At 40.1% G+C, this 20,808-nt stretch overlaps 1 protein-coding gene across 3 annotated transcripts; it reads right to left on the bottom strand.

Annotated features, from left to right (window-relative positions):
* Window positions 1-1,004: 1,004 nt before the first annotated feature.
* On the bottom strand, window positions 1,005-18,582 carry fyco1a (FYVE and coiled-coil domain autophagy adaptor 1a). Of its 3 annotated transcripts, none has more exons than XM_030082720.1 (18): window positions 18,525-18,582; window positions 17,054-17,135; window positions 16,421-16,527; window positions 16,119-16,244; window positions 14,316-14,422; window positions 13,401-13,544; window positions 12,587-12,680; window positions 9,999-12,503; window positions 8,628-8,720; window positions 7,690-7,808; window positions 7,444-7,611; window positions 6,701-6,853; window positions 6,364-6,593; window positions 5,206-5,359; window positions 4,254-4,340; window positions 3,950-4,160; window positions 3,254-3,363; window positions 1,005-2,664 (listed from the first exon to the last, which is right to left on the bottom strand). In XM_030082720.1, the coding sequence occupies exons 2-18, from the start codon at window positions 17,115-17,117 to the stop codon at window positions 2,589-2,591; spliced, it is 4,548 nt and encodes a 1,515-aa protein (XP_029938580.1). In that variant the 5' UTR covers window positions 17,118-17,135; window positions 18,525-18,582; the 3' UTR covers window positions 1,005-2,588. The 3 variants fall into 3 exon arrangements, with proteins under 3 accessions (XP_029938580.1, XP_029938579.1, XP_029938581.1); XM_030082719.1 differs by having other exon boundaries at window positions 2,589-2,664; window positions 18,564-18,571; XM_030082721.1 differs by lacking the exons at window positions 1,005-2,664; window positions 3,254-3,363; window positions 3,950-4,160; window positions 4,254-4,340 and adding an exon at window positions 4,356-4,827.
* Between the last annotated feature and the right edge of the window lie 2,226 nt (window positions 18,583-20,808).

Below are 20,808 nucleotides of genomic sequence, written 5' to 3'. Positions count from 1 at the left end.
CAAAAGGTATCCTGCTTAGGGTCCCAAGATGTCTAGAGCCCGCCCTGAATCCAGAGGTCTGAACCCAGAGGTCTAAACCCAGGGGTCTGAGCTCAGGGGCTCAGGGTCCTCAGCCATGCTGTCATGGCTCCAGGTAGCTTTTACAAAATTAAAGGTCAATAAAATGTTGCTCTTGTTTTTGTTTTTATTCTTGATGCAATTAAAAAACACATTTCAGTATAGGGGAAATTGGCAGCCACAGAATTCAAAGTGTATCGTCTAGAGATGTAACATCTCACTTCCAAAGGGGTCCTATAAGGAAAAAGAATTGAGAAACTAAACTCATAGAAACTGCAATAAAAGATCATAAGTTACTTCTCAACTGTAGTTCTGTGAGTTCATAAAGCCAATATAAACTACATTTTTGGTATATACTGCCTTGCACTGTTAATTCCCTTGTGTCTGAAGGGTGCTATATATATACTTTAAATCAATTTAAAACAACAATGTAAAACAACCCCAATGCTGGGGTCTAAGAATATCAAATAGTAATATAACTGCACAGAATTCCAATAGATGAAATGGATTTAATGGCTAGTCACAAAGTTTTATAACTAGAGTGTAAAAAAAAAAAACTTTGAATGCATTTCTTTCAAAATGTAAAAGTGCTTGAAAATGAAATAAATCAGAATACAAATAAAAATCTGGTTTTAATGCATCCACAAGGGTTTTTTTTCTCTTATGATTATTCAAGCTATTTCAAAACTGAGTTGTGAAGTAGAACAGCTCTGATAGCTTTATTATCTCTATACCAGTGGTTCACAAATTCTTCACAGGATGTTCAGCCTGAGAAAATATCAAAGTACCACTGGAACATTGGTTAGCTGGGATCACCTGAAGAACATAAAGCAGTGCAGACAGAAGGCGGGTGAATTTTCTCAAAGTCAAAAATAGTGTCTATTCCTTGCCAACGTAACAGGAACGTTATATTGCTGACACCAGATACAAAAATAATGCAGACACAGTTCAGAGGACATCAGAGACGTCACTCTCACATTTTATTCAGGTTTGCTGGGTGTGTGACAGATCTCTCACTTCCTGTTGCAATGATTTGTGCATATGTTATTACCCCCGAAGAATCCTTCAAAAACAGAAAATATAAAAGTCTGCTCGTTTGTTAATCATATAAAAAAACCAAGCAGGTTTTACATTGGTTGTAACCATTTTAAAAATATGTATCAAAGTGCAACTGTTCAGAGTAAATGTGAAGATTTGCATGCAGTACTTTACACCTGTCAAAGACAGAAAAGAATCTGACTGTAGCGCAGACTTGTACAAAAGCAGCATTTTCATTTCACTGATTAATGTAGAGTTGTGTCCAAAAGTGACCTAAATCATTTTTGTCCTTGTTGCTTCGTTTTCAAAACAACATAAACAGTGACAAACACCAGGCAATATTGAAACCCGTCAGATCAAAAGAACAAGAAAATCTGAAGTGATTTGCTTCCGAATGACAAAATGATTCCAAAAAATGAAAATAAAACATAAATCCGATAAAGATACCTCGAAGTCACATCATCATGCATAATATGATTTAAGTGTTAACAGAAATAGTCTTTTCCTGAATGATTCATACCAAATGTTGCTTTCTGAACGGATAACAAAGAGTGAAGTACAGTTACAAAATAGCAAACTAATCCCTGGCAGTCAGAATAATTAGGCACTTTTAAAGTACAATAGCTCATCAATAGACAGTCATTCACATGGTTTAGCACAAAGTCAGTCTGACCACATATAAGACGCTGTCAGATCTGGATGAAAAACGTCGGTTGCAAAAGGCTCATTTTTACTTTTCCAGAAATATTATCAGCACATGATACCAATGGAGAGCAATTGCATTTCCCAATCCTATGATTTACTTCAAGTGCAAATGCTTCTTTACAGAGTGGAAGTTGTACTTTTTTTAATTGATCACACTAGCTTGAATCTTTTCTGCACTGACCAAGTGCAGAAACAAACAAACAAAAAATAATTTCACTCTTATCAAATAAATGTCAAACAAAGCTTCTAATTGCACTTCTGCTTTTATGGCCATGAATTAAAAAAAACATTTAAAACTGGCAGAGCATTTTAATAAGTTAAATATTCCTGGATCTTCGTCATTGGTTCAGTCTTTTTTCCACATATTGCCAGAGTTACTTGCAGCAACTCAAATTCCCCAATGTTACAAATGAATCTGAGAAAGGAAAAAACTTAGACCGACACTCTAGAAGAAACTAAAAACTCTCCATATAAAACATGCTAAGCTTGATTAGGTAAAAGCTTGTGTAGTACTTGGTGGCTACAAAAAAAAAAAAATTGTATAAAGATTTAATTTCATTTCCCTGTAAAACACACAATCTACCACAATCACTCAGGCCACATGTCAAACAAGAGCAAATCTGAAAAGACCAAAACCACTGATTTAAATTATAAATATGTTTTTGGATCATTAACTACTTGGTTTCTGAAATTGAAAGAAATATAAAGATCATTGAAGGGCCTCCTTGTCAATTTCCCTTTAGCCACCTCAACTTGATGTTAATGCCTTAGAGCTCTGGTGTGAAACTTCAGGGACAGTCGCTCCCGTCGTAGATCACAGGTTTCTCCATCGTCAGATGGTAGGAGACCTTTTTGGAAATGAACCTGTTGAAAAAAAAAAAAGTTATCATTAGTGGGACAAAAACAACTCTACGAACGAAGTGGATTGAGAAAAGGCAAGAAGAGGAGATTAGAATTTAAGAGAAAAATGTAACGTGCAAAATGAAGAAGAAAATGTTTTTGTGCTGTGAGACTGGACCAGACTGAACGTGCAACTTCAGGAAAAGTCAAACATAAACCAATTAAAACGGATGTAGAAGAAGCAATTATCAAACGGTCCGTGACTGAAGGAGTGTGACATGAGGGCTGAGTATCATGTACACTGGGTGCTCATGTCAACACAAAATAGGAGGTCTGTGAATCAGTTCTATAAATGGATCAGCAGGTCGATACGTGTGTGTGTGTGTGTGTGTGTGTGTGTGTGTGTGTGTGTGTGTGTGTGTGTGTGTGTGTGTGTGAATGTAAATTTAAACTGTTGACTCTGATTTCACACAGAGGGGATATGACTTATCCAACTCTACCTACATTATATATACTAAATAATTGCAAAAATTGCCACATAATGCATTGAGAGTTAGAGATAACATTGTAACGACACCCATCTAATCTGGAGACTTCAGAAGAAATGTCTTACCTTGAGAAGGAGTTGTCAAAGATAAGTGTGTAGAGGCCTGGATGTCGAACTTTCAGCTGTCCCTGTATCTTCTCTTTATGGGAATTGCAGCGAGTCAGAGGAATTAGGACCTGAGAGCAAAAAAAAAAAAAAAAAAAAAAAAAAAAAACAACAACAAAACATTAAACTCAGAAGAAACAGATTAAATATAAGTTTTCTAATAGTTCTAAAAATGGCATTTCAATAACCTACTAAGATAATGCAATACAGTGATAAGCCTATAAGCAAGGCAAGGAATTGTAGACTATTTGTATTGCACATAAGGAATTGCTAGGAAAAGAAGAAATACTATTTAACATTTAAAGTACAGGCCAATCCACCCTGCTAGGAAATACTGCAGTTTGGTAGTGTTTCTCACTCTAATTTTTGTGAGGTCAACAAAAATGGCCCTTCTTTCTGCAGGGAGTGTCCATGAGAGCACACACAAGTGAACCCCAGTCATATGTTCTGCCTTAAGGTTTTATGCATTTTATTGTTGAGACAATGGGATTTTATTTATTGTAGACTCATGGTGTTTTTTTTTTCCATTGCCACCGATTATGCTGCTCTGTATAAACTCATGAACTTATACTTGCACTTGTACATGAAATTTCCCAACCCCAGCTTCAATGCATCCAAAAAAAAAAAAAAAAAAAAAAAAACCAGCATAAAATGTACCTTTGACTGTTCCACTGGTGTGTCCATGAGTTCCCGGTAAACTACACTAAAGGAGATACTCTTGGGCTCAGAGGAAAATATCCAGCTGATGCTTGGCCCGCTGTCACCTACAACAACACTGATGGTGCTGTAACAGCTGGACTTGATGAAGAGCTCCTTCGAACCATCAACAAACTGGGAAATATCGTCCAGGCTGAGTGGGACGTCCATCCTGTGATGAGGTTTAAAGGTGTATTATAGACCCATTATTGACCTCAGTGGCGTTAATCATGCTCGAAGGAGAGGTATTTCAGTGAATTCTTACGTGATTTCTCCGGATTTGAGTAAGTGAATTTCAGAATCCTGGACAGTGGGAACCTGTTCCTCATCAGGGGTCACATCTCCAACGCCTCTGAAAAACCCAATACAACAGCTATGAGAACTATTATGAGGCATAAATGTAACTGCATAAAACAAAATGATAATCACTTTTAATGAAACACAGCAGAAAAAAACTGAGCCATCGCAGCCTTTTTATCATGCCCAGTTTAGGATCAGTGGGGTGTGCAGGTGATGTCCAGAGTGAGAGGGATATTTTAAATACTGCTGTATTGCTTTAATAGTGAGTCACTGCAAACATCTGTGAGGGTGGAGTGGTTTGTTTTCAGTGTGCTCCGCAATCCTCACCACCTGCTACAGGTCCTTCCTGTTTTCCACTAGAAGGAGCAGCAGTGGGTCTATGACTGACAGGTACAAATGACCAGGAACTTAATTCATATATGAACTTATCTCAGCACCCTGGAGAGAAATTCATAGACGCCTATGAATTTGAAGTGTCGGTCCTTCTGTAAGCGTTGGTTATGTACTTGCATTTCCTGATTTTGTCATTTCATTAGTCTCTGCGGGGAGAATTTCAATGTCACTTGTCAGAATAGCATCTTGTGAAATGTTGAAATGCTCATGGCTATTCCATGGACTTGTTAATTCAACCAAACGGTAGAAAACCAAGAATGCTTACCATCTCTTCAGGAGCCATAATAAGACATTAACAGCAGTTCTGACCTTTTACTAGACACGAGGAAAGTCTCAAGTGATCTGCTGTTATTTATAGCAATGTTATATATACACATGCACACTTATTACTTGTTTTCATTTATCCTACCAAACTGACTGGTAACTGGTAACCCGGGGGGATTACCAGTCAATGACAGCCACATGCCATCTGTGTTTATTTTCCTATTGCTTCTGTTCAGCTCTAAGACAAATGACAGACTCACATATTCAGTGGTCCTGGATGCTGTCGGTCTTGTTCTCCTTCCAGGGAGCCTCCTGTGGTCTGAGAGGCGGCGTCGCTATCATAGACGCCGTTCACCTCCTCTTCTGTGATGATATCGAAAGCGCCATCATCAGATCTTGGACTGGGGTCTGAAACTGGGAGATAACTCACAGATTCAACAAACTAAATAGCAGAAAACACTACCCAGAAAACTGTAGAGATTAAACATCACTGGACATATAAAGTATGAACAGAGCAGAAATTAATCTACACACTAATTTCTCCAACAGTTTATTTGGATTTTTCTTTCTTTGGTCTTGTCTGGACTAAACACCTTCTATTTAGATGGGAAGGTCAGTGTCTTCCTGTGGTGTTTATTAACTTCAAATTCTTAGCAACAGCTTTAGTGGTTTCCCATTATTACCAAGTCATTTATTTTCACTTCTGCTTTTATTCTAAAGGGGTGACTACACATTGCCCCGTAAACCAGACCCGCCCACTCCTCATCCGCTTTTGGATTTTGGAGTTGAGCTCAGTCTGGGTAGGAGCCCATAGAAGGGGTTTTCACTCGGTCGTGAAACGGCCAAACCAATCAGCGTTTCCGCTTTTTGTTTTCAAATTTTTTGGGCGAATTCCGGTGGCTAAACCGGAAGTGACGCCATCACTGCGTGTAGCGGAGATTATGGACTTTAACTTTAACTATCATCTGAAAGCTGCAATAAGTAAAGTTATAGCCAAAATACCAAGTATTACAACAATCAAGCAAGAGCAGGAGTCTGCGCTTGGTGAGTTTCTTACAGGAAAAGACATTGTCACGTGTCTTTGTGTGTAGGGAAGCTGGAGATAATGAGCTGATGCTAACCCTTAGAGAAGCGAACGCATTTGGATGACGTATTTGTGTTAAAGCGCTGATTGGCTGAAGTGCGCTGTCTGTCAAAGGAGTAACCGACACCCCCTGTAAGAAGTTTCTATGGGCTCCTATCCAGACTAAGCCCAAATCCAAATCCAAATGCGGATGAGGAGTGAGCGGGTCTGGTTTACAAGGCTAGACTACACAGAAACATTACAGAAACATAAGAGCCAATAAATGTAAAAGAAATCTCTGGTTTGGAATGCTGTTGTGAACAAACAGGCAGCTCTACTCTAACACGCCCCTTACCTGTTACTCGGGGAGTGGGTTTATAGGGAGCTGGTTCAGGAGGAGGCTGAGGTCCAGCGCCCGGAGGAGGGGGCTGCACATCAGATGGACTCAGCTCTGCGTCTGTGAACCTCTCTTCCACCGCACTGTGCTGCGTGTAACAGTCTTTACAGCAGCGCTCCTTCTTCCCACTTTGCTTGGTCATGACAAAGTTGTTACTGCAGTAGTAGCAGAAGATGCGACCGCAAAGCCTAAAACATGATGAATACATGTCACCATTACTGTATTCCACTTTCCAAGATGCAAAACTGGAAATGATTATGTATGCATTTCATAACAGAGAGGGTAAAAAGCCCACCTGCAGTGATGTCTGCGCAGCAACCAGGTAAACTGGCTCTGGCAGTCCAGACAGTTTGTGGCCTCCTTATCCACCAACCACCAGCGCTCCTCTGCTCGCAGTTTCTGCTCGAACTCCAGGGCATCAGACTTCTGCCACAGAGCATCTTTGTCCCTGCATATGCATGAAAAAAACATGTTAGGTGACATTTAGTGTCGTCTCAAAAAACTTTAACTCTGCTTAAATTTTCTTCAGATAACCTGACAGCAATTTTACTGTTCCTCTCTCCTGAATATCACTGCACACCCTCGTGTCTGTTTTGTAGGATTCCTTGTAAATAAACTCTACCAAACCTGTAATGCTGATGGCTTGTGAGCAAAAAGGGCTGGGTAGATCATTACTGTGTTTTATTGCTCAAAGAAAATGAAGTTTTTGAATCAACCGTGTGTGTAAAAATATCTTCCATCCTCACATCTCATGTCAGTCTCTCTGCCTGTTACAGTCTTCATGAAAGACTTTCTTTCACATGTGATCTCAGGCAATTATTTCTGCATTCAAAGAAATGCATGCCTCTGATCCTTATCCGTCTCAACCTTCTTAGGCCTAACCTTCACTGGCAACTCAAACATTAGAGGAATGTTTTCGCAAGATGATCAAATTCAGACAACAGACTGAGACTGCCAAAGTGAAAGACAAGACATGTCTTTTCAATAAAAATCTTGTTTTGCTGCAATTGACCAGGTCTGTGCAAACGACAGCCATACTTAATGAGTTCTATGAGTCGTTCTTCCAGGTTGGTCTTGGTTCTGTTGAGGTCGTCAATCTCTGCAGTCATTTTGATTAACTGCGTTTTTTGGTCTGCTTCAGTCATGTTCAGTTTCTGTTCCAAGTTCTCACAGAGTTTTTGTGCTTCCGAGCGCTCTTCTTCTGCCCTGAGGAGAGAAAAATGAAATTAGCGTTCACGTTTTTAAAATTTTGAATATTGTAGATGCTGCCGGTCATAAACTCACTTGGTCAATGTGTCTCTCAGTTGCTGAATTTCGTTATCACTGTCACGAATCATGGCTTCTGTCTTTGTGATGTGAGCATCTTTCTCCACAGTCAGCTGCAAATATTGCTCATTCTCGGTCTAATTAAACAATTAAAGCAAAAATAATGAGAAAACATCTCAGAATAACATTTAAAAACAAAACACTAAACTTTTGAACCTTTTTTGTTGACTGAGTTCAGTTTTTCTGCTATTCTACTCTGTTCAGTTTCAGACTACTAAACATTGAAATAGAAAAATAAAAAAATGCAGTAAATGTTTCAACGGATGTGTCATATTGGGCTGAACTGTAACATTCCAAGAAACTGAAAGACGTTTCTGACTGAAGCTAGTGTAGACACATAAACAACATCCCGAGCCACTACTACTTCACAAACATCAAACACAAACTTCTCAGTAAAATAACAAAACCCAAACCTCTTTCATTATCCAAATTTTATGATCTACATTCACCAACAAAGGAGGGCTTTGCTTTTCCATATTTTTGTTATCACAAGTTTGTTCCTTCTATTCCTCCTTGGATTTGTAACCAGGATGTTTCATTTGTAAAAAAAAAAAAAAGAAGAAGAACAAATAAATAATAAAATAACTTAAACACATTCTGCTCTTTTGTGATCATCTATCATCACAAAAAAAAAGCCTGAACAGTCAAGTTGGGGAACACTGACTGTTATTAAAGTTTGCTCGTACACTTGTGGTTTTACTTAGACTTGAAAACTGACTTGAGGACAGCACACATCGTTTTTCTGTTGCTGATGTATTTTTACACACCAGTACGGCTTCGGTACATCGGTACATTACACAGACATGAAAAATGTATTTTTATTCCTGCTCGGTGATTGCTCACAACTGTGGCTTAGATGTATGAGTCACAGAAACTGTTCCATGAAAAGCACAAACCTCAAGGTCAGAAACTTTGTCTTGCAAGCTGGATACATTCTTGAGCTCCACTCCCAGCTGTGCTTTGACGTTGGCCAGCTGTTCATTCAAACTCTTAAAAACAGCAAGCAAAAAAGAAGATAATTTAGTGCAATGTCAAAGTGCCAAGCATTACCGGTAAATTGCTTTTAAAACAATCCCAAAAAATGTAGGTCAGATAGAGCGGCATTTCTGTGTTCACCATTTTGATTTGATGCATCATCTAACAGTAAGATGACATGCAGATCTTTTAGTTTTTTAAGTACTGATCATAAATTCAAAGATAGCAGATACTGGGTGAAGCTATTGTGATTATCTGGCCTAATGAAGGCAACAAAAATTTGAGCTCACTTTGTGGCAATTCATCCAAACAAAACACTATGAACTCAGTATGGTATAACCAGTATCAAATCTGAGGCATGGGGAACTCAATACTGGTACGAACGAAAGAGCCTCGACACAACCCAGTAAGTATTATGTGAAGAAATACATCTGCAACGTCGCCTACAGGTAGACAAGAGTAACAGCGGTTTGGAGATTCTTTAACTCAATTAATTCTTTAGCTCAATTAATGAGGACGACAGAAGCAATTCAGACTGTAAATTATGTTTTGTAGAAAGATCCAGAAGGGAGGCGAAAGCTAGTTTCTGCAAAACCAGAAACTTAATCACCAGTGACACACAGACCGGCAGAGTTAGCTGAATGCTGCTCATTAGCTGAATTGCTCAGTGGATGCGGGGATATTTTACTCAGAGGCATGCTACATGCTACTAGCTAAAAAGTTTGGGGGCTCACACACCAGCACTGGTACACGCCAAAAATGATTAAAATATGAGTGACAAACTCATTAAAAGCGAGCTGGAGCGTGTGGAATCACATGGGAAGCTTGGTTCTTGGGTCTACAGTCTACAGTAAGCGCAGGGCAGTGTTTATGTGTCCTGTAGTTATAAACTGGAGCCTTCAAGGAGTACTTAGTGTCTACACAGAGGCGGTGCAAGAAGGTTCACAGCAAAACATAGCTCTTGCATACTGTTAGCATATGGACACTGAATTAGGCTAGCAACCCTATTCTGAACCAACCATGGCTGCTTCACTACGAGGAAGTCTGGGCGTCAACAAAGAGCTCATTTACTGGAGAGCATGAGCATCTATACTGGTGTTTTATAGATATTGTTCAAAGAGCATTGGCTTCTACATTCAAAGATTAACTCACAAAAATATACCATACTATTTTTTAATATAAAACAAGCTCTAGTTACATAAAATATATAGTATCCTTAAGCTCTGAAGCTTTTATCTTGGACTGCAGGTTATATATATGACAAGTTAACATGTTTGCAGGTTCTGGCTTACCTTTACCAGGACCTCACTGTTCATGCTTTCTGAGCTCATCTGGAACTTGAGACCCTCAATCTCTTCTCGACTGGAGTCCTTAATGGTCTTTACTTGGTTCTTTGTCTTTTCCAGCTGTTTCTGGAGCTCCTTAACAGTTCCTGGAAGTGTATTCTTCTGTATGAGTTCCTCTTTTAATTTCCCATTCTCCACTTGTAGCTCCTCCATAGTCTCCTTCAGCTGTTGAACTTCTTTCATTAGCTCCTCAGTCTTAGCAGCATTTGCTCCCCAATGCTCTGTCGACGCCTCCTTCTCAGCATTTAGCTTACAGATGGTCATCCCCAGCTCTGCCATCTCGGTGTTCGCTCGATGAAGACCATCACGCGTCTCATTGTTCTCCAAAACCAACCTGTCATTCTCAGCCTTCAGGGTGGATAGCTCTTCACGGAGGGCAGCCGCAGAGATGGACAATTCAGCATGGGCAGCTACTTCCCGATCACGCTGATTAGTGATTGCCTCCTCTTTCTTTTTGCATTCCATCAGTTCATTTACATGTTTCTTATTGAGAGCTTCTAGTTGTGACTGAAGCTGCTCAGTCAGAGTCCTGAGCTCATCTCTCTGGGCCTCAGTCACTTCCAGCTGTGCTTGGGCTTTCACCTTCACTTCATCGGATCTCGCCAGATGCACTCTGAGGTCCAGCACCTCTGCCTGGAGCTTAGACACTTCATTCATGGTGACTTCCAATTGTCCTTCAGCTACGGTAAGTTTGCGAGACACCTCTTGGCTCTCCTTGGCTTGGACTGTACTCCTCTCCAGTTGCGTCTTCTTAATTGAATTTTTCTCAGATGTCACCAGTTCAATCATTTCTGTCTGTTTCGCACAGGTCGTCTCCAGATCAGCTTTGGCAGCCTCAAGCTCCTTCTCCTTAGCCTCCAAAGCTTTTATCTTGGACTGCAACTCAACAAAGTCCTCCTCTTTACTCTCTAGCTGGTGCACCTTGGCTTGAAGCTCTTCCTGAAGACTGGCTTCATTCTTACGTGAGGCTCCCAAGTTCTTCTCCAGCTCTCCAATCTGCCCGTGAACATTCTTCAAATCAGCCTGCATGCGGCTGAGAGCTGCTTTCACAGTGTCCTGCTCCTCCCTCAGACTCTGGTTCTCCTGCTCCAGTCGCTTTGCAGTGGTCTCTGACAGCTCAGCCGCCATCGTGGCTCGCTGCAAACTCTCATCCAGCTTGCAGTTTTCTTCACGTAACCGTTTCTCTTTTTCGTCCACTGTCATCTTGGTATCATCCAGCTGACCTCTCAGTTGTTTCTCAGAAGCCCTCAATGCTGCTAATTCAGCCTCCAGCCATGTTCTGTTTTCTGCCATCTCTTTCTTCAGCTCTTCATTTCGCTTCACTGTGGATAACAACTTCTCATTTAGATCCATTAAATTGGTACACTGCATTTTGTAATCTTCTATTTTCATGGCCTGTTCTTTGATGCTGCCATCCAGCTCCGAAAGGCTCGTGTTCAGTTTGTCCTTCTCTGTGGTCAGACTTTGATTCTTGGCTTCTAAATCCTTCAGTGCCTTACAGCTGGAGATCAGCTCGGATTCTTTCTGCATTAGCTGCTCTGTAAGCGCAGTAACTTCTTCTTCTAAAGACTTTTTCAAGACACCAACTTTCTTCTCCATCTTCTCTTTGTCTTCTTTTTCTCTCTGCTTTGCCTCTTCCACCTCCTTATCTTTCTCCTCAAAGGATCTCTGCAGGTCCTGTAGCTGCCTCTGCAGGTTGCTGGTCTCTTTCTCTCTCAGTGTCAAGGTGCCTTGCAGCTTGTCATAGGCATTGCGCTGCTCTTCTATTTCTGCCTCAAGCTTGGCCTTCTCCTCGGACAGAGACGTGACTAAAGCCCCAAGTTTTGATTCACCATCCTTTGCAGCAGCCTCTTTGACTCTCAGCTCATCCTCGAGCCGTTCTGACTGTTTTCTTTTTTCATCCACCTCGGCCACAGCTTCCATCTTTCCTTTCTCTGCCTCTTTTAGTCTGTCCAGCAAATCATGTATCTTCTGGGCAGAATCAAAGTAACTTGCTGCCTGATGGCCTTTCTCATTCAGGACGCTATCCATCTTGGCCATGAGCTCAATATTCCTTTCCTCAGCAGTTGTCAGCTTTTGCTGAAGCGAGACCTGTTGAGCCTCCCTGGATTTTTCTTCCTGCCTTAGTGTTTCCAACTCTCTGGAAAGAGTTTCTTCCCTCCACCGCAGAGCCTTCAGCTCACCGTGCAATCCCTGTTGTGCCTCTTGAGCAGCAAGCGACACATCCAGTTGCCCTTGGAGCTCAACCACCACTCGTCTGAGTTCGGCTGCCTCCTCGCCAAGCTGCTGCACTTTGCCGAGAAGCTCTCGCTGCTTCAGTTCAGACTGATCCAACTCCAGACGTAGGTCTTCAACAGCACTGACATCTTCCATGCAGGCTGGCAGAGACTCATTCAGGTCATTTAGCAGATTCTGACCATAGTCAGGACTGGAAGGGAATTCGGGGGCTTGCTACAGAAAAGATAAAAAAATCATAATGGTTGGTTGTAAATTTTAAGATTACAATTATGTTGTCAGAGACAATTTTCAGTTACCTGGGAGTAGGAGCTGGCCAGACTGTTAATACTGGAAGTGCGACTGGGAGGTTTCCATAAATGAGCTGGAGAATTTGCACTTCCCAGTGTCCTCCTGTTAAACATAAGAAGAAAAGAAAAGTGATTTAGCCGACTTTAAAGGTAGCATTGTTCTTGGTGCCTCTGATCTACCGGGATTTTCAGACACAATCCTTTCTTCAGTTTACAGATAATGGTCCAAGATAATGAGAATACTGAGCTGCAGTTCTCCCGGTCAAAAAGCCTTGTTCAGGCTGCTGCTGGAGGTGTACTGATGTGGGGAGATATTTTCTTTGTACATTTTGTATCATCTGAGCATTAGAGTATTACTGCTGACCATATCCATATATAACCTCAGTGTACCATCTTCTGATGGCTACATTCAGCAGGAAAACACACCCTGTCAGAAAGCTTAAATCATCTTAAACTTTTTTTCTTGAAAGTGACTTTAGATTTCACTGCATTCCAGTGGAAGCCACTGGAATGCAGTGCTCCAAAGTGCAGATCCCAATCTGCACTTTGGAGCACTTTGGATCCCAATGGAGCACTTTATGAACATGGTGGAATGAGACATGGAAGTGGTGCCAACTAATCTGCAGCAGTTACTACACAGTTGTGTAATGGATCATGTAAATATGGACCAAGATTTTTAACACAGTACTTTGTTGAATCTATGTCACCAAGAATGAAATCAAGTGGTATGCTAGTACATTTTGTTTTTCCAATAGAATGCTTACATAGCATTGGATGCTGTAGTTTTTTGTTTGTTTGTTTTGATAGTTTACTCAGTCGTTACCTTGCAAAGGTTGGCCATGAGGCATCAAGGTCGTGGCCTCTGGAGGCCACATCAAACTGCACCTCATTGAGCTCATACAGGTGGCTGATGATGTCCACACTAAGGTGGGGCTTCAGGAAAGGACTTCTTGCATAGTACCAGTCACTGTCAGGAGAGCAGAAGTGGCAGGTGGGACCAGTAAAACATTACAGCGGCTGGGAAAATGTAATTTCAGCTCATGTTTTGGAATTGCAGGAAAAAAAAAAAAAAATTGAAGGTGTAATACAGGATTTTCTATTTGCTTTGAGTTCCGGGTGTAACTGGTGGGTCTGCTTGTCAATCATTCTGACGAGCTGCTTTCGTCAAGCCGTTTTGTGCTCACTCCCAATCACGTTCTACGTATTGCGCCTGCGCATTCAGAGTGTTTATGTAGCCGGTGAGCCTCGGTTTCAGTTAGTAGCTACTTACCAATGGCGAGTCTGACATAATGAAACTGTAACTGTTTCGGAAAACAAGCTGTATGAGCGAGGCCGATCGCAGAAACTGTAAACAGAGGCGTGCACGCCCGGAGAAGATGAGGACGCGCTCGCATGCTTCCGCCATTATAGGCGCTTCCTGGGAGAAGCAGTTTCCAGACAGTGATGCGGATCATCACCAAAATTTAATGGATTCTAAGTTAGCCCAAGACCCACCTTTCCACAAAGTTTCATTGCAATCCGTCCATAACTTTTTCCGTAATGTTGCTAACAAATAAACCAACAAACCGACGTGATTCCATAACCTCCTGGCGGAGGTATTAAATAAATAAAGAAAGAAAGAAAGAAAGAAGAAAGAAAGAAGAAAGAAGAAAGAAAGAAAGAATGATGAAGCAAAACATCACATTAAAAGGTTCATCATTCTTTTATCTCTTAAAAAAATGGACCTGTGTCAGTTTACCTGGTGACTCTTTGGTTCATGAGGCACTGCTGCAGTGTGTCAGCGAGCCGTTGATGTACAAGGGAATAGCGAATGAATGCTCTTCCTTTTCCAAGAGATGTCTTGAGCTGTTCAAGAAGAAGCAGACCATGTTTTAATATGTGTAATTATCCAGTGGTTATATCGCACATTTTGTAAAAATTGAAAACTCTTGTTAGACATTTACCAAAAAAAACCAAAAAAAAAAAAACCAGATGTCATTGACAATAACAGCCAAATTAAAAAATACATAAAATTATAAGCTTAAAAACTTTCAAAAAATGCATTTTAAACATAGTGATTATTTTATAAAATGTTTCCACAAATAAAATTAATAAATACGGAAATGCAGAACTGCCACAGTGAATAAAAAATTTGACTGCATTATAACTCTTTCACAAAACGTCAGTAACATACAAAGGGCGCCTCCATCCTGTCGCTGTGAGGTGGACGATATACTACAAGCTCATTTTTATTAAAAGTATCTGTCGATCACGCAGCAGAAACAATATAGACTTCTGAGCAGCTGGAAGTGGTGCGGGGTTAAGGGACCGTCTGCAATTTACAAGAGCGGCAACAGTGTGGTAGATAAATACCACAAAAAACAGTAATACAACTACTGGGATTCACTGCAGTGTCACCATAATCACTCCAATCTTAGCTTCTAGTGTCATAAAAAAAACACTTTGATATGTTTATGTTTTCATAGTTTGGTAGTTGAGGCAGATTTCATTCATCTACTGTACACTACAGTGAAATAAATTGAAAAAAAAAAACACCCATAAAATTTCATAAAAATTGTGTGAATGTTTCTTTTTGGGTCAAACTAATTGCTTTAATATTATCAACAAGAGCTCCTTTGATACTTAGGCAGAGTATTTTCTCAGTTGTACATTACAGTGAAGTTATTGAAAAGTATTACGTATTAAAATTCAGAAAAATTTCAAAAATTGCTTATTTCGGCAAAATGATTGCTGTAGTGAGATTTCATCACTCAAGGTAAAGTTATTTGAATATCATTATTCACAAAATCCATTCAAACTATGATTTTTTTATATCAGTGTTTTTCAATTTGATAGGAGACAAGTGAAAGGTTGGAGTGATTATGGTGACACTGCAGTGAATCCCAGTCGTGATATTACTGTTTTTTGTGGTATTTGTCGACACTGTTGCAGCGTCTGTAAATTGCAGACGGTCCCTTAACTCCGCACAATTACCAGCTGTTTCTGCTGCGTGATCGACAGATACTTTTAATAAAAATGAGCTTGTAGTATATCGTCCACCTCACAGCGACAGGATGGAGGCGCCCGTTGTATGTTACTGACATTTTGTTAAAGAGTTATTGAGACCGAAAGTCCAAAATGTGTGAATATGTTGCCAACTTTACTGGAATGTTCATAGAGAGAGAGAAATAAATTTCTCTGGAATCTTTCGGCATCTTAAGAATTATAAGTTTTCTCATTTAAATATGAAAATTATCTCATTATAACGAGAAAACTATCTCGTTATTACGAGAAACTATCTCGTTATTATGAAATACAGCTCAGAAATGTTTTTATTCACTGTGGCAGTTCTGCATTTCCGTGAATAAACAAGTAAATTTGAGTTAAAATCAATTGACATAATGCCAAATATTCAGACTTGGGACTAATTTCTCCATATAAAAAAAGATAAAATAGAAAAACAGACCTAGATCAAGCCGACTGGTTTAGGTTTGTCTGATATCATTGTAATAAGTCCTATATTAGAGGTGTCACTAAAAATGTATAAATGCCAAACTCATACCTCGGTGATTGATTTGACAAAGCGAATGCCATCATTGGCTCCTTTGATCTTAGCAATACAGTCATTGAAATAATCCCAATAGTCCTTTTTTGTCCCAAGAAATGTGGTCTTCTCCTTCTGGTCAAACTGGGGAAAAAAAAAACAAAAGTCAGAAAGTAAATAAAGGTCAGCTACACAAAACCATATCCATGAGAATTTCATCACTACACTTGGAACTCATGCATTGTCTTTCTTCTACCTGTTTTAAATGTGTGAAAAAAACTACTGGAACCTTTAGGGTGACTGCATTAGTAAAATCTCACCTGTAACAGGTACTCTAGTTTGTAGGAGAATTTATGTAGATTGGTACTGTCATCTGTGATTGGCTCCCCACTTTCCCTGTACTCTTTTGCGAGCTCTGAAACAGCCTCTGAAAGACACAGACACACAGTTGAGAAATGTAGAAGGACTAGTGGTGGCAACAAACCTTACGAAACAGCAGATAGATGAAAAAAATAACATGGAGTAAAAAGTGTTTTTCCCTTTAGGACATTTCAAACAAAAACAAATGGATTACTGGTTAAAATATAGATCTTTTTGACATTCAGCAGAACATACAATAAATACTACTGCCTTTTATCCATTGTAAAAACTGAAAAGACACCCGTGACGGATGTACCCTCCGCATGCGTTCTCTGTCTCTCTGCATGCTGACAGATGCCTCCACCACACCCTTACATTGGTGTACTATTCTTGTTCTCCCAAATTATTTGGTGGCAATATGTCCAGATAGTTCCAAAGATTGCACTCAAAACTTCAGCACAGGTCTAAAAATCACACTTTGTCCCCACCTTCTCTTCAGTTCAGTCACACAATGTCAGTCAGCAACTGCAAACCATGGATGTATTGTCTCCCTCCCTCTCTCACGCACATATACGCACACACAGTGGACGTACCATGCAGATCTCTGATAATCCTCTGGAGTTGGCTTTCCCCAACTGTAGCCCCACCAGCAGCCATGGCCCCACCATTCGCTCCCTGGCAACCAGAGTTCACAGGGTCACAATCAGTGTGCTGAATCAGAAAATCAGAATCAGTCTGGAACAAAAGACCACAAAAGCTTCTTTTGCAGGCACAAATGGACTGTTTGAAATATGTTTAAATGTATCTATAATCCAAAAAAGTAAGACATATGATGATCAGTCGTTTACCTAACACCAGAGGGTCAACCCTGTAAGACACATTTTAGATTAAAAATGATGGTCAATCTGACAAAACTGCATATCTGTCTTTATTATAGTATCTGATAATTATTTAAAAGTACTGGGTAGAAAGTCAACATTTTGTCCTCAAACTTGAAGCATTACAAACAGGAAAAAGTAGGTGAGTGTAAATAATTCACAAGGGACAAATATTAATGGTGAGATGACTGCACTGTCTTCAAACAGCAATAACAAATCGCATTGGGTTATCGAAACTGGTTGGAAGGAAAGGCAGTGCACTGGGAAAAAGTTTATGGCCTTTCTCCAGTTCATGAGGAAAGAGAAGGCTGGTCGGGATGGTCTGTCAAGCAGGCGACCAGAGATCAAATTGCTGCATATTTGCACTGGTTCAGAAAGACAAGTGTCAAAGTACATAATACATCACATCTTCAAAAAGATTGGAATTACAGTATTAGCAAATGGTCATAATTTTATGGGTGATCAGAGTCTGCAGAGACATTTAAAGTCGCTTCAAGATAGTAATTAAAAGGTTTAACTGCAATATAAACAAACTAACCAATCATCACGTCCTTGTGGGAAATAATACTTTGATGTATGTTTTCTCTGTTAAAGCAATTTTGGAAATACTGTTTTCAAGAGGTGCACGATAAATAAAGTCGATGATGGTGATGGGAAGGCTTTAATGAGGCCGCAATGATAAGTAAATGTTTCATTTTAACGTTTAACAATAAAGTTTGACCATCGCTAGTAAGATTTTTTTTTTTTTTGAGTTGTTAATTACAGCAAATATAGTGGCTTTTGTTTGTGACTTCCTGCTATAGATAAACAAAGCCTGAAGTCATGCAGTGTGAGACTGAGCTGCGACTTTACAGACGGGGTCACACATTAACAGCGACTTTTTTGTGCTAAAAACTAAATGAATACCAGTACAGAGTTTGAAAAGACAAGAAACAACGACTGTAACTCCGATTGTCGTTCCTTCGCGGTGCTAATGTCACTTTCCTAAACATATCTGCAGGTCGAGTTAGGGAGACGCACTCAGCTGTCCTACTGACGACATACTTAACTATAGCACACAAAATTACATTGGAAAAACCCTCAAAACAGCCATGACATCAACCGGACATGTTAACTTAGATCATCTAAGCAAGTTCAATAAAGTTTCTGACATGACCAAAACAAAAGAATAATAACTTCTACATACTTTTGGAGATATGTCTCAAGCCCATAACAATCAACTCACAGCGATCTGAGGCGTGCACACAAACTTGCTGAGACTGTTATGACGGACAGGTTCTCGGCCAATGACCGAGCGTCACTCAGCCGTCATAGCCAATGAGCATAGCGTTACTGGGCGGGACGAACAGACTGGTTAGATTGTATAGCAGAGCAGCGTAAACAGTGAAGTCACGTGATTGATGAGCGCCACACTTTCCTTATATACGAATGTCTTTCTTTAGATCCTCTTTTGAACTTCCATATGTTTATTTTAAATCTTTTTCCCTACCCTCAATAATAAAGTTTGCTTTCTGTATACTAATTGCAAATTTCTCCGTTGCAGGTGATGTGGTACTATCCATACACTGAAACTTCACTTCACATAATCCCATTTAGAGCCATGGATCACAGGTCCAGTCCCAGTTTACAATTGGTATAGGCAAGGTACAAGCTGTGCAGATTTAGGGGGAAACCAGAGGACCCTGAGAAAGCCCATGCATGCACATTGGAGACAGGAAAATTCCACACACAAGATGTCCAAGCCAAGACTGGGTCTGGTGATTTTTTTTTTCTCACTGTGAATGGAGAGTAAAATTCTACCAGAAAATATGTAGAATATGTTACCATCAGTGCTCTTCTTAACAAAAGGTTTGGTAGATTATTCTACTGGATGTCCATTCATCCATCTTATCCTCCTTTTTCCTGTTCAGGGTCACTGCATGCTGGAGTCAGTTCTAGCTTACTATGGGTGAGGGCAGGATACACCCTACACAGGTGGATTACTATTGCAACAATACATCATCAGCAGGGTAAAACTAACCTGTTTCATGACGGTCTAATCCCAGCTCAGTCAAAGGGCAAACACAAATAAACAAATAACCACACACGCACACACACACACCACCACACACACACACACCACACACACACACACACACACACACACACACACACCAACACACACAACTTCCAGGAGCATTTAATTACTAATTAATCTAACATGTATGTTTTTGTACTGTTGGAGGAAACCCGAGTGCCTGAAGAACCCACACACATATGCAGAGCACATGCAAATTAAAGGCCCAGTTGGTGAGACAAGAGCATTAACAAGTGTGCCACCATGTGGTGTCTATTGAGCGTACAGATGCACACATATCAGAGAGATAATAAGACTAGATAGATTAAATGTACTAAATACAGTAGTATATAGCTACATTAGATGTGCATATGTCAAGGTAAGGTCAGTGTGAGGATTTCAGTTCGAGAACAGTTTGTGAGGGAGTGAGGTCTGTGGGGTTTAGAAGTGAGACAGCTCAGGAAAAAAGCTGTTCATCAGTTTGCTGTTTTTGTCATGACCACCTGTAGTGCCGCCTGAGGGCAAAAGAGTGTAAACAGTCCATTAGCCGGTGTGAGGAGTACTTAAGGATGCGCAAACAGGATGCAAGCAACAATGTCTCTTGACGTCCTCAATGGCTGGCAGTGGAGACTTCATAATGTTCTGGGTGGTTTTTACCACATGCTATAGAGCCTTACGGGTGGTGAAAACACCGTCAAATTCAGTGCACTTTTCAGTGCCGCTTAGGTTGTGCACTGCACTATTTTAATACAATCAAGTATCACATGTGTACATTTATGTATGTATTTATTTATATAAATATCTATTTATTCGGAGGATGAGTGGTGTCACCAAACAAAGCTCTGCCCTTGCATTAAAGCTGAAGTAGCAGTAGTTTCTGGGAGCTGATGGAGATCAATTGCCTTGCTCATGAACACGCACCTTTAGTTGTCTTTTTACTGAAATGTGCAATGCAAATAAAGTAAGGTTTGCTTCACAACTCATTGAGCTACTGAAACTCTACCATGGTGCCGATGCACATGGTTACCCAATTAGCAAATTATTGAACTCTCTTTTGTTGATTGCACAATGCTGGTGGTCTTTGAATGGACAGGTTTCTACATTTCATCTTTGATGGGTCTGTTCCACACCACATACTTTTAAAATTTTATATGTGCTCTTCACCCCCGGTTTTTTATTGTAATTGCAAAACTGACATTCCTGAGGTATATTCTTGAAGTCATAAATTACAAAGTTACTGAAGCAACAACTAGTGTCTTAAATTTCCTGTTGTGTCTAACTTCCCATTTCACTTTACTGTTTTCAAGTTAGGATAGAGGAGTCTATATGGGCTATGTTTGTAGGTAACAGCTTTTTTTTTTTCTTTTTTTTTTTTTTTGAGAGAAAGAGCCAGGATAATAAGAACCCAGAGGTT

This window comes from Salarias fasciatus, chromosome 23 (genome assembly GCF_902148845.1).
Source record: "Salarias fasciatus chromosome 23, fSalaFa1.1, whole genome shotgun sequence".
Lineage (NCBI taxonomy): Eukaryota > Metazoa > Chordata > Actinopteri > Blenniiformes > Blenniidae > Salarias > Salarias fasciatus.
This window is presented reverse-complemented; position numbering and strand designations above follow the sequence as displayed.

Coding starts and splice junctions, on each gene's coding strand:
- fyco1a (XM_030082720.1), bottom strand. CDS start 17,117: ATGGCTGCTGGTGGGGCTACAGTTGGGGAAAGCCAACTCCAGAGGATT. Junction 12,681..13,400: donor TCATGGCCAACCTTTGCAAG/GTAACGACTGAG, acceptor TATGTTTAACAG/GAGGACACTGGGAAGTGCAA. Junction 4,161..4,253: donor CTCAAATCCGGAGAAATCAC/GTAAGAATTCAC, acceptor ACCTCATCACAG/GATGGACGTCCCACTCAGCC.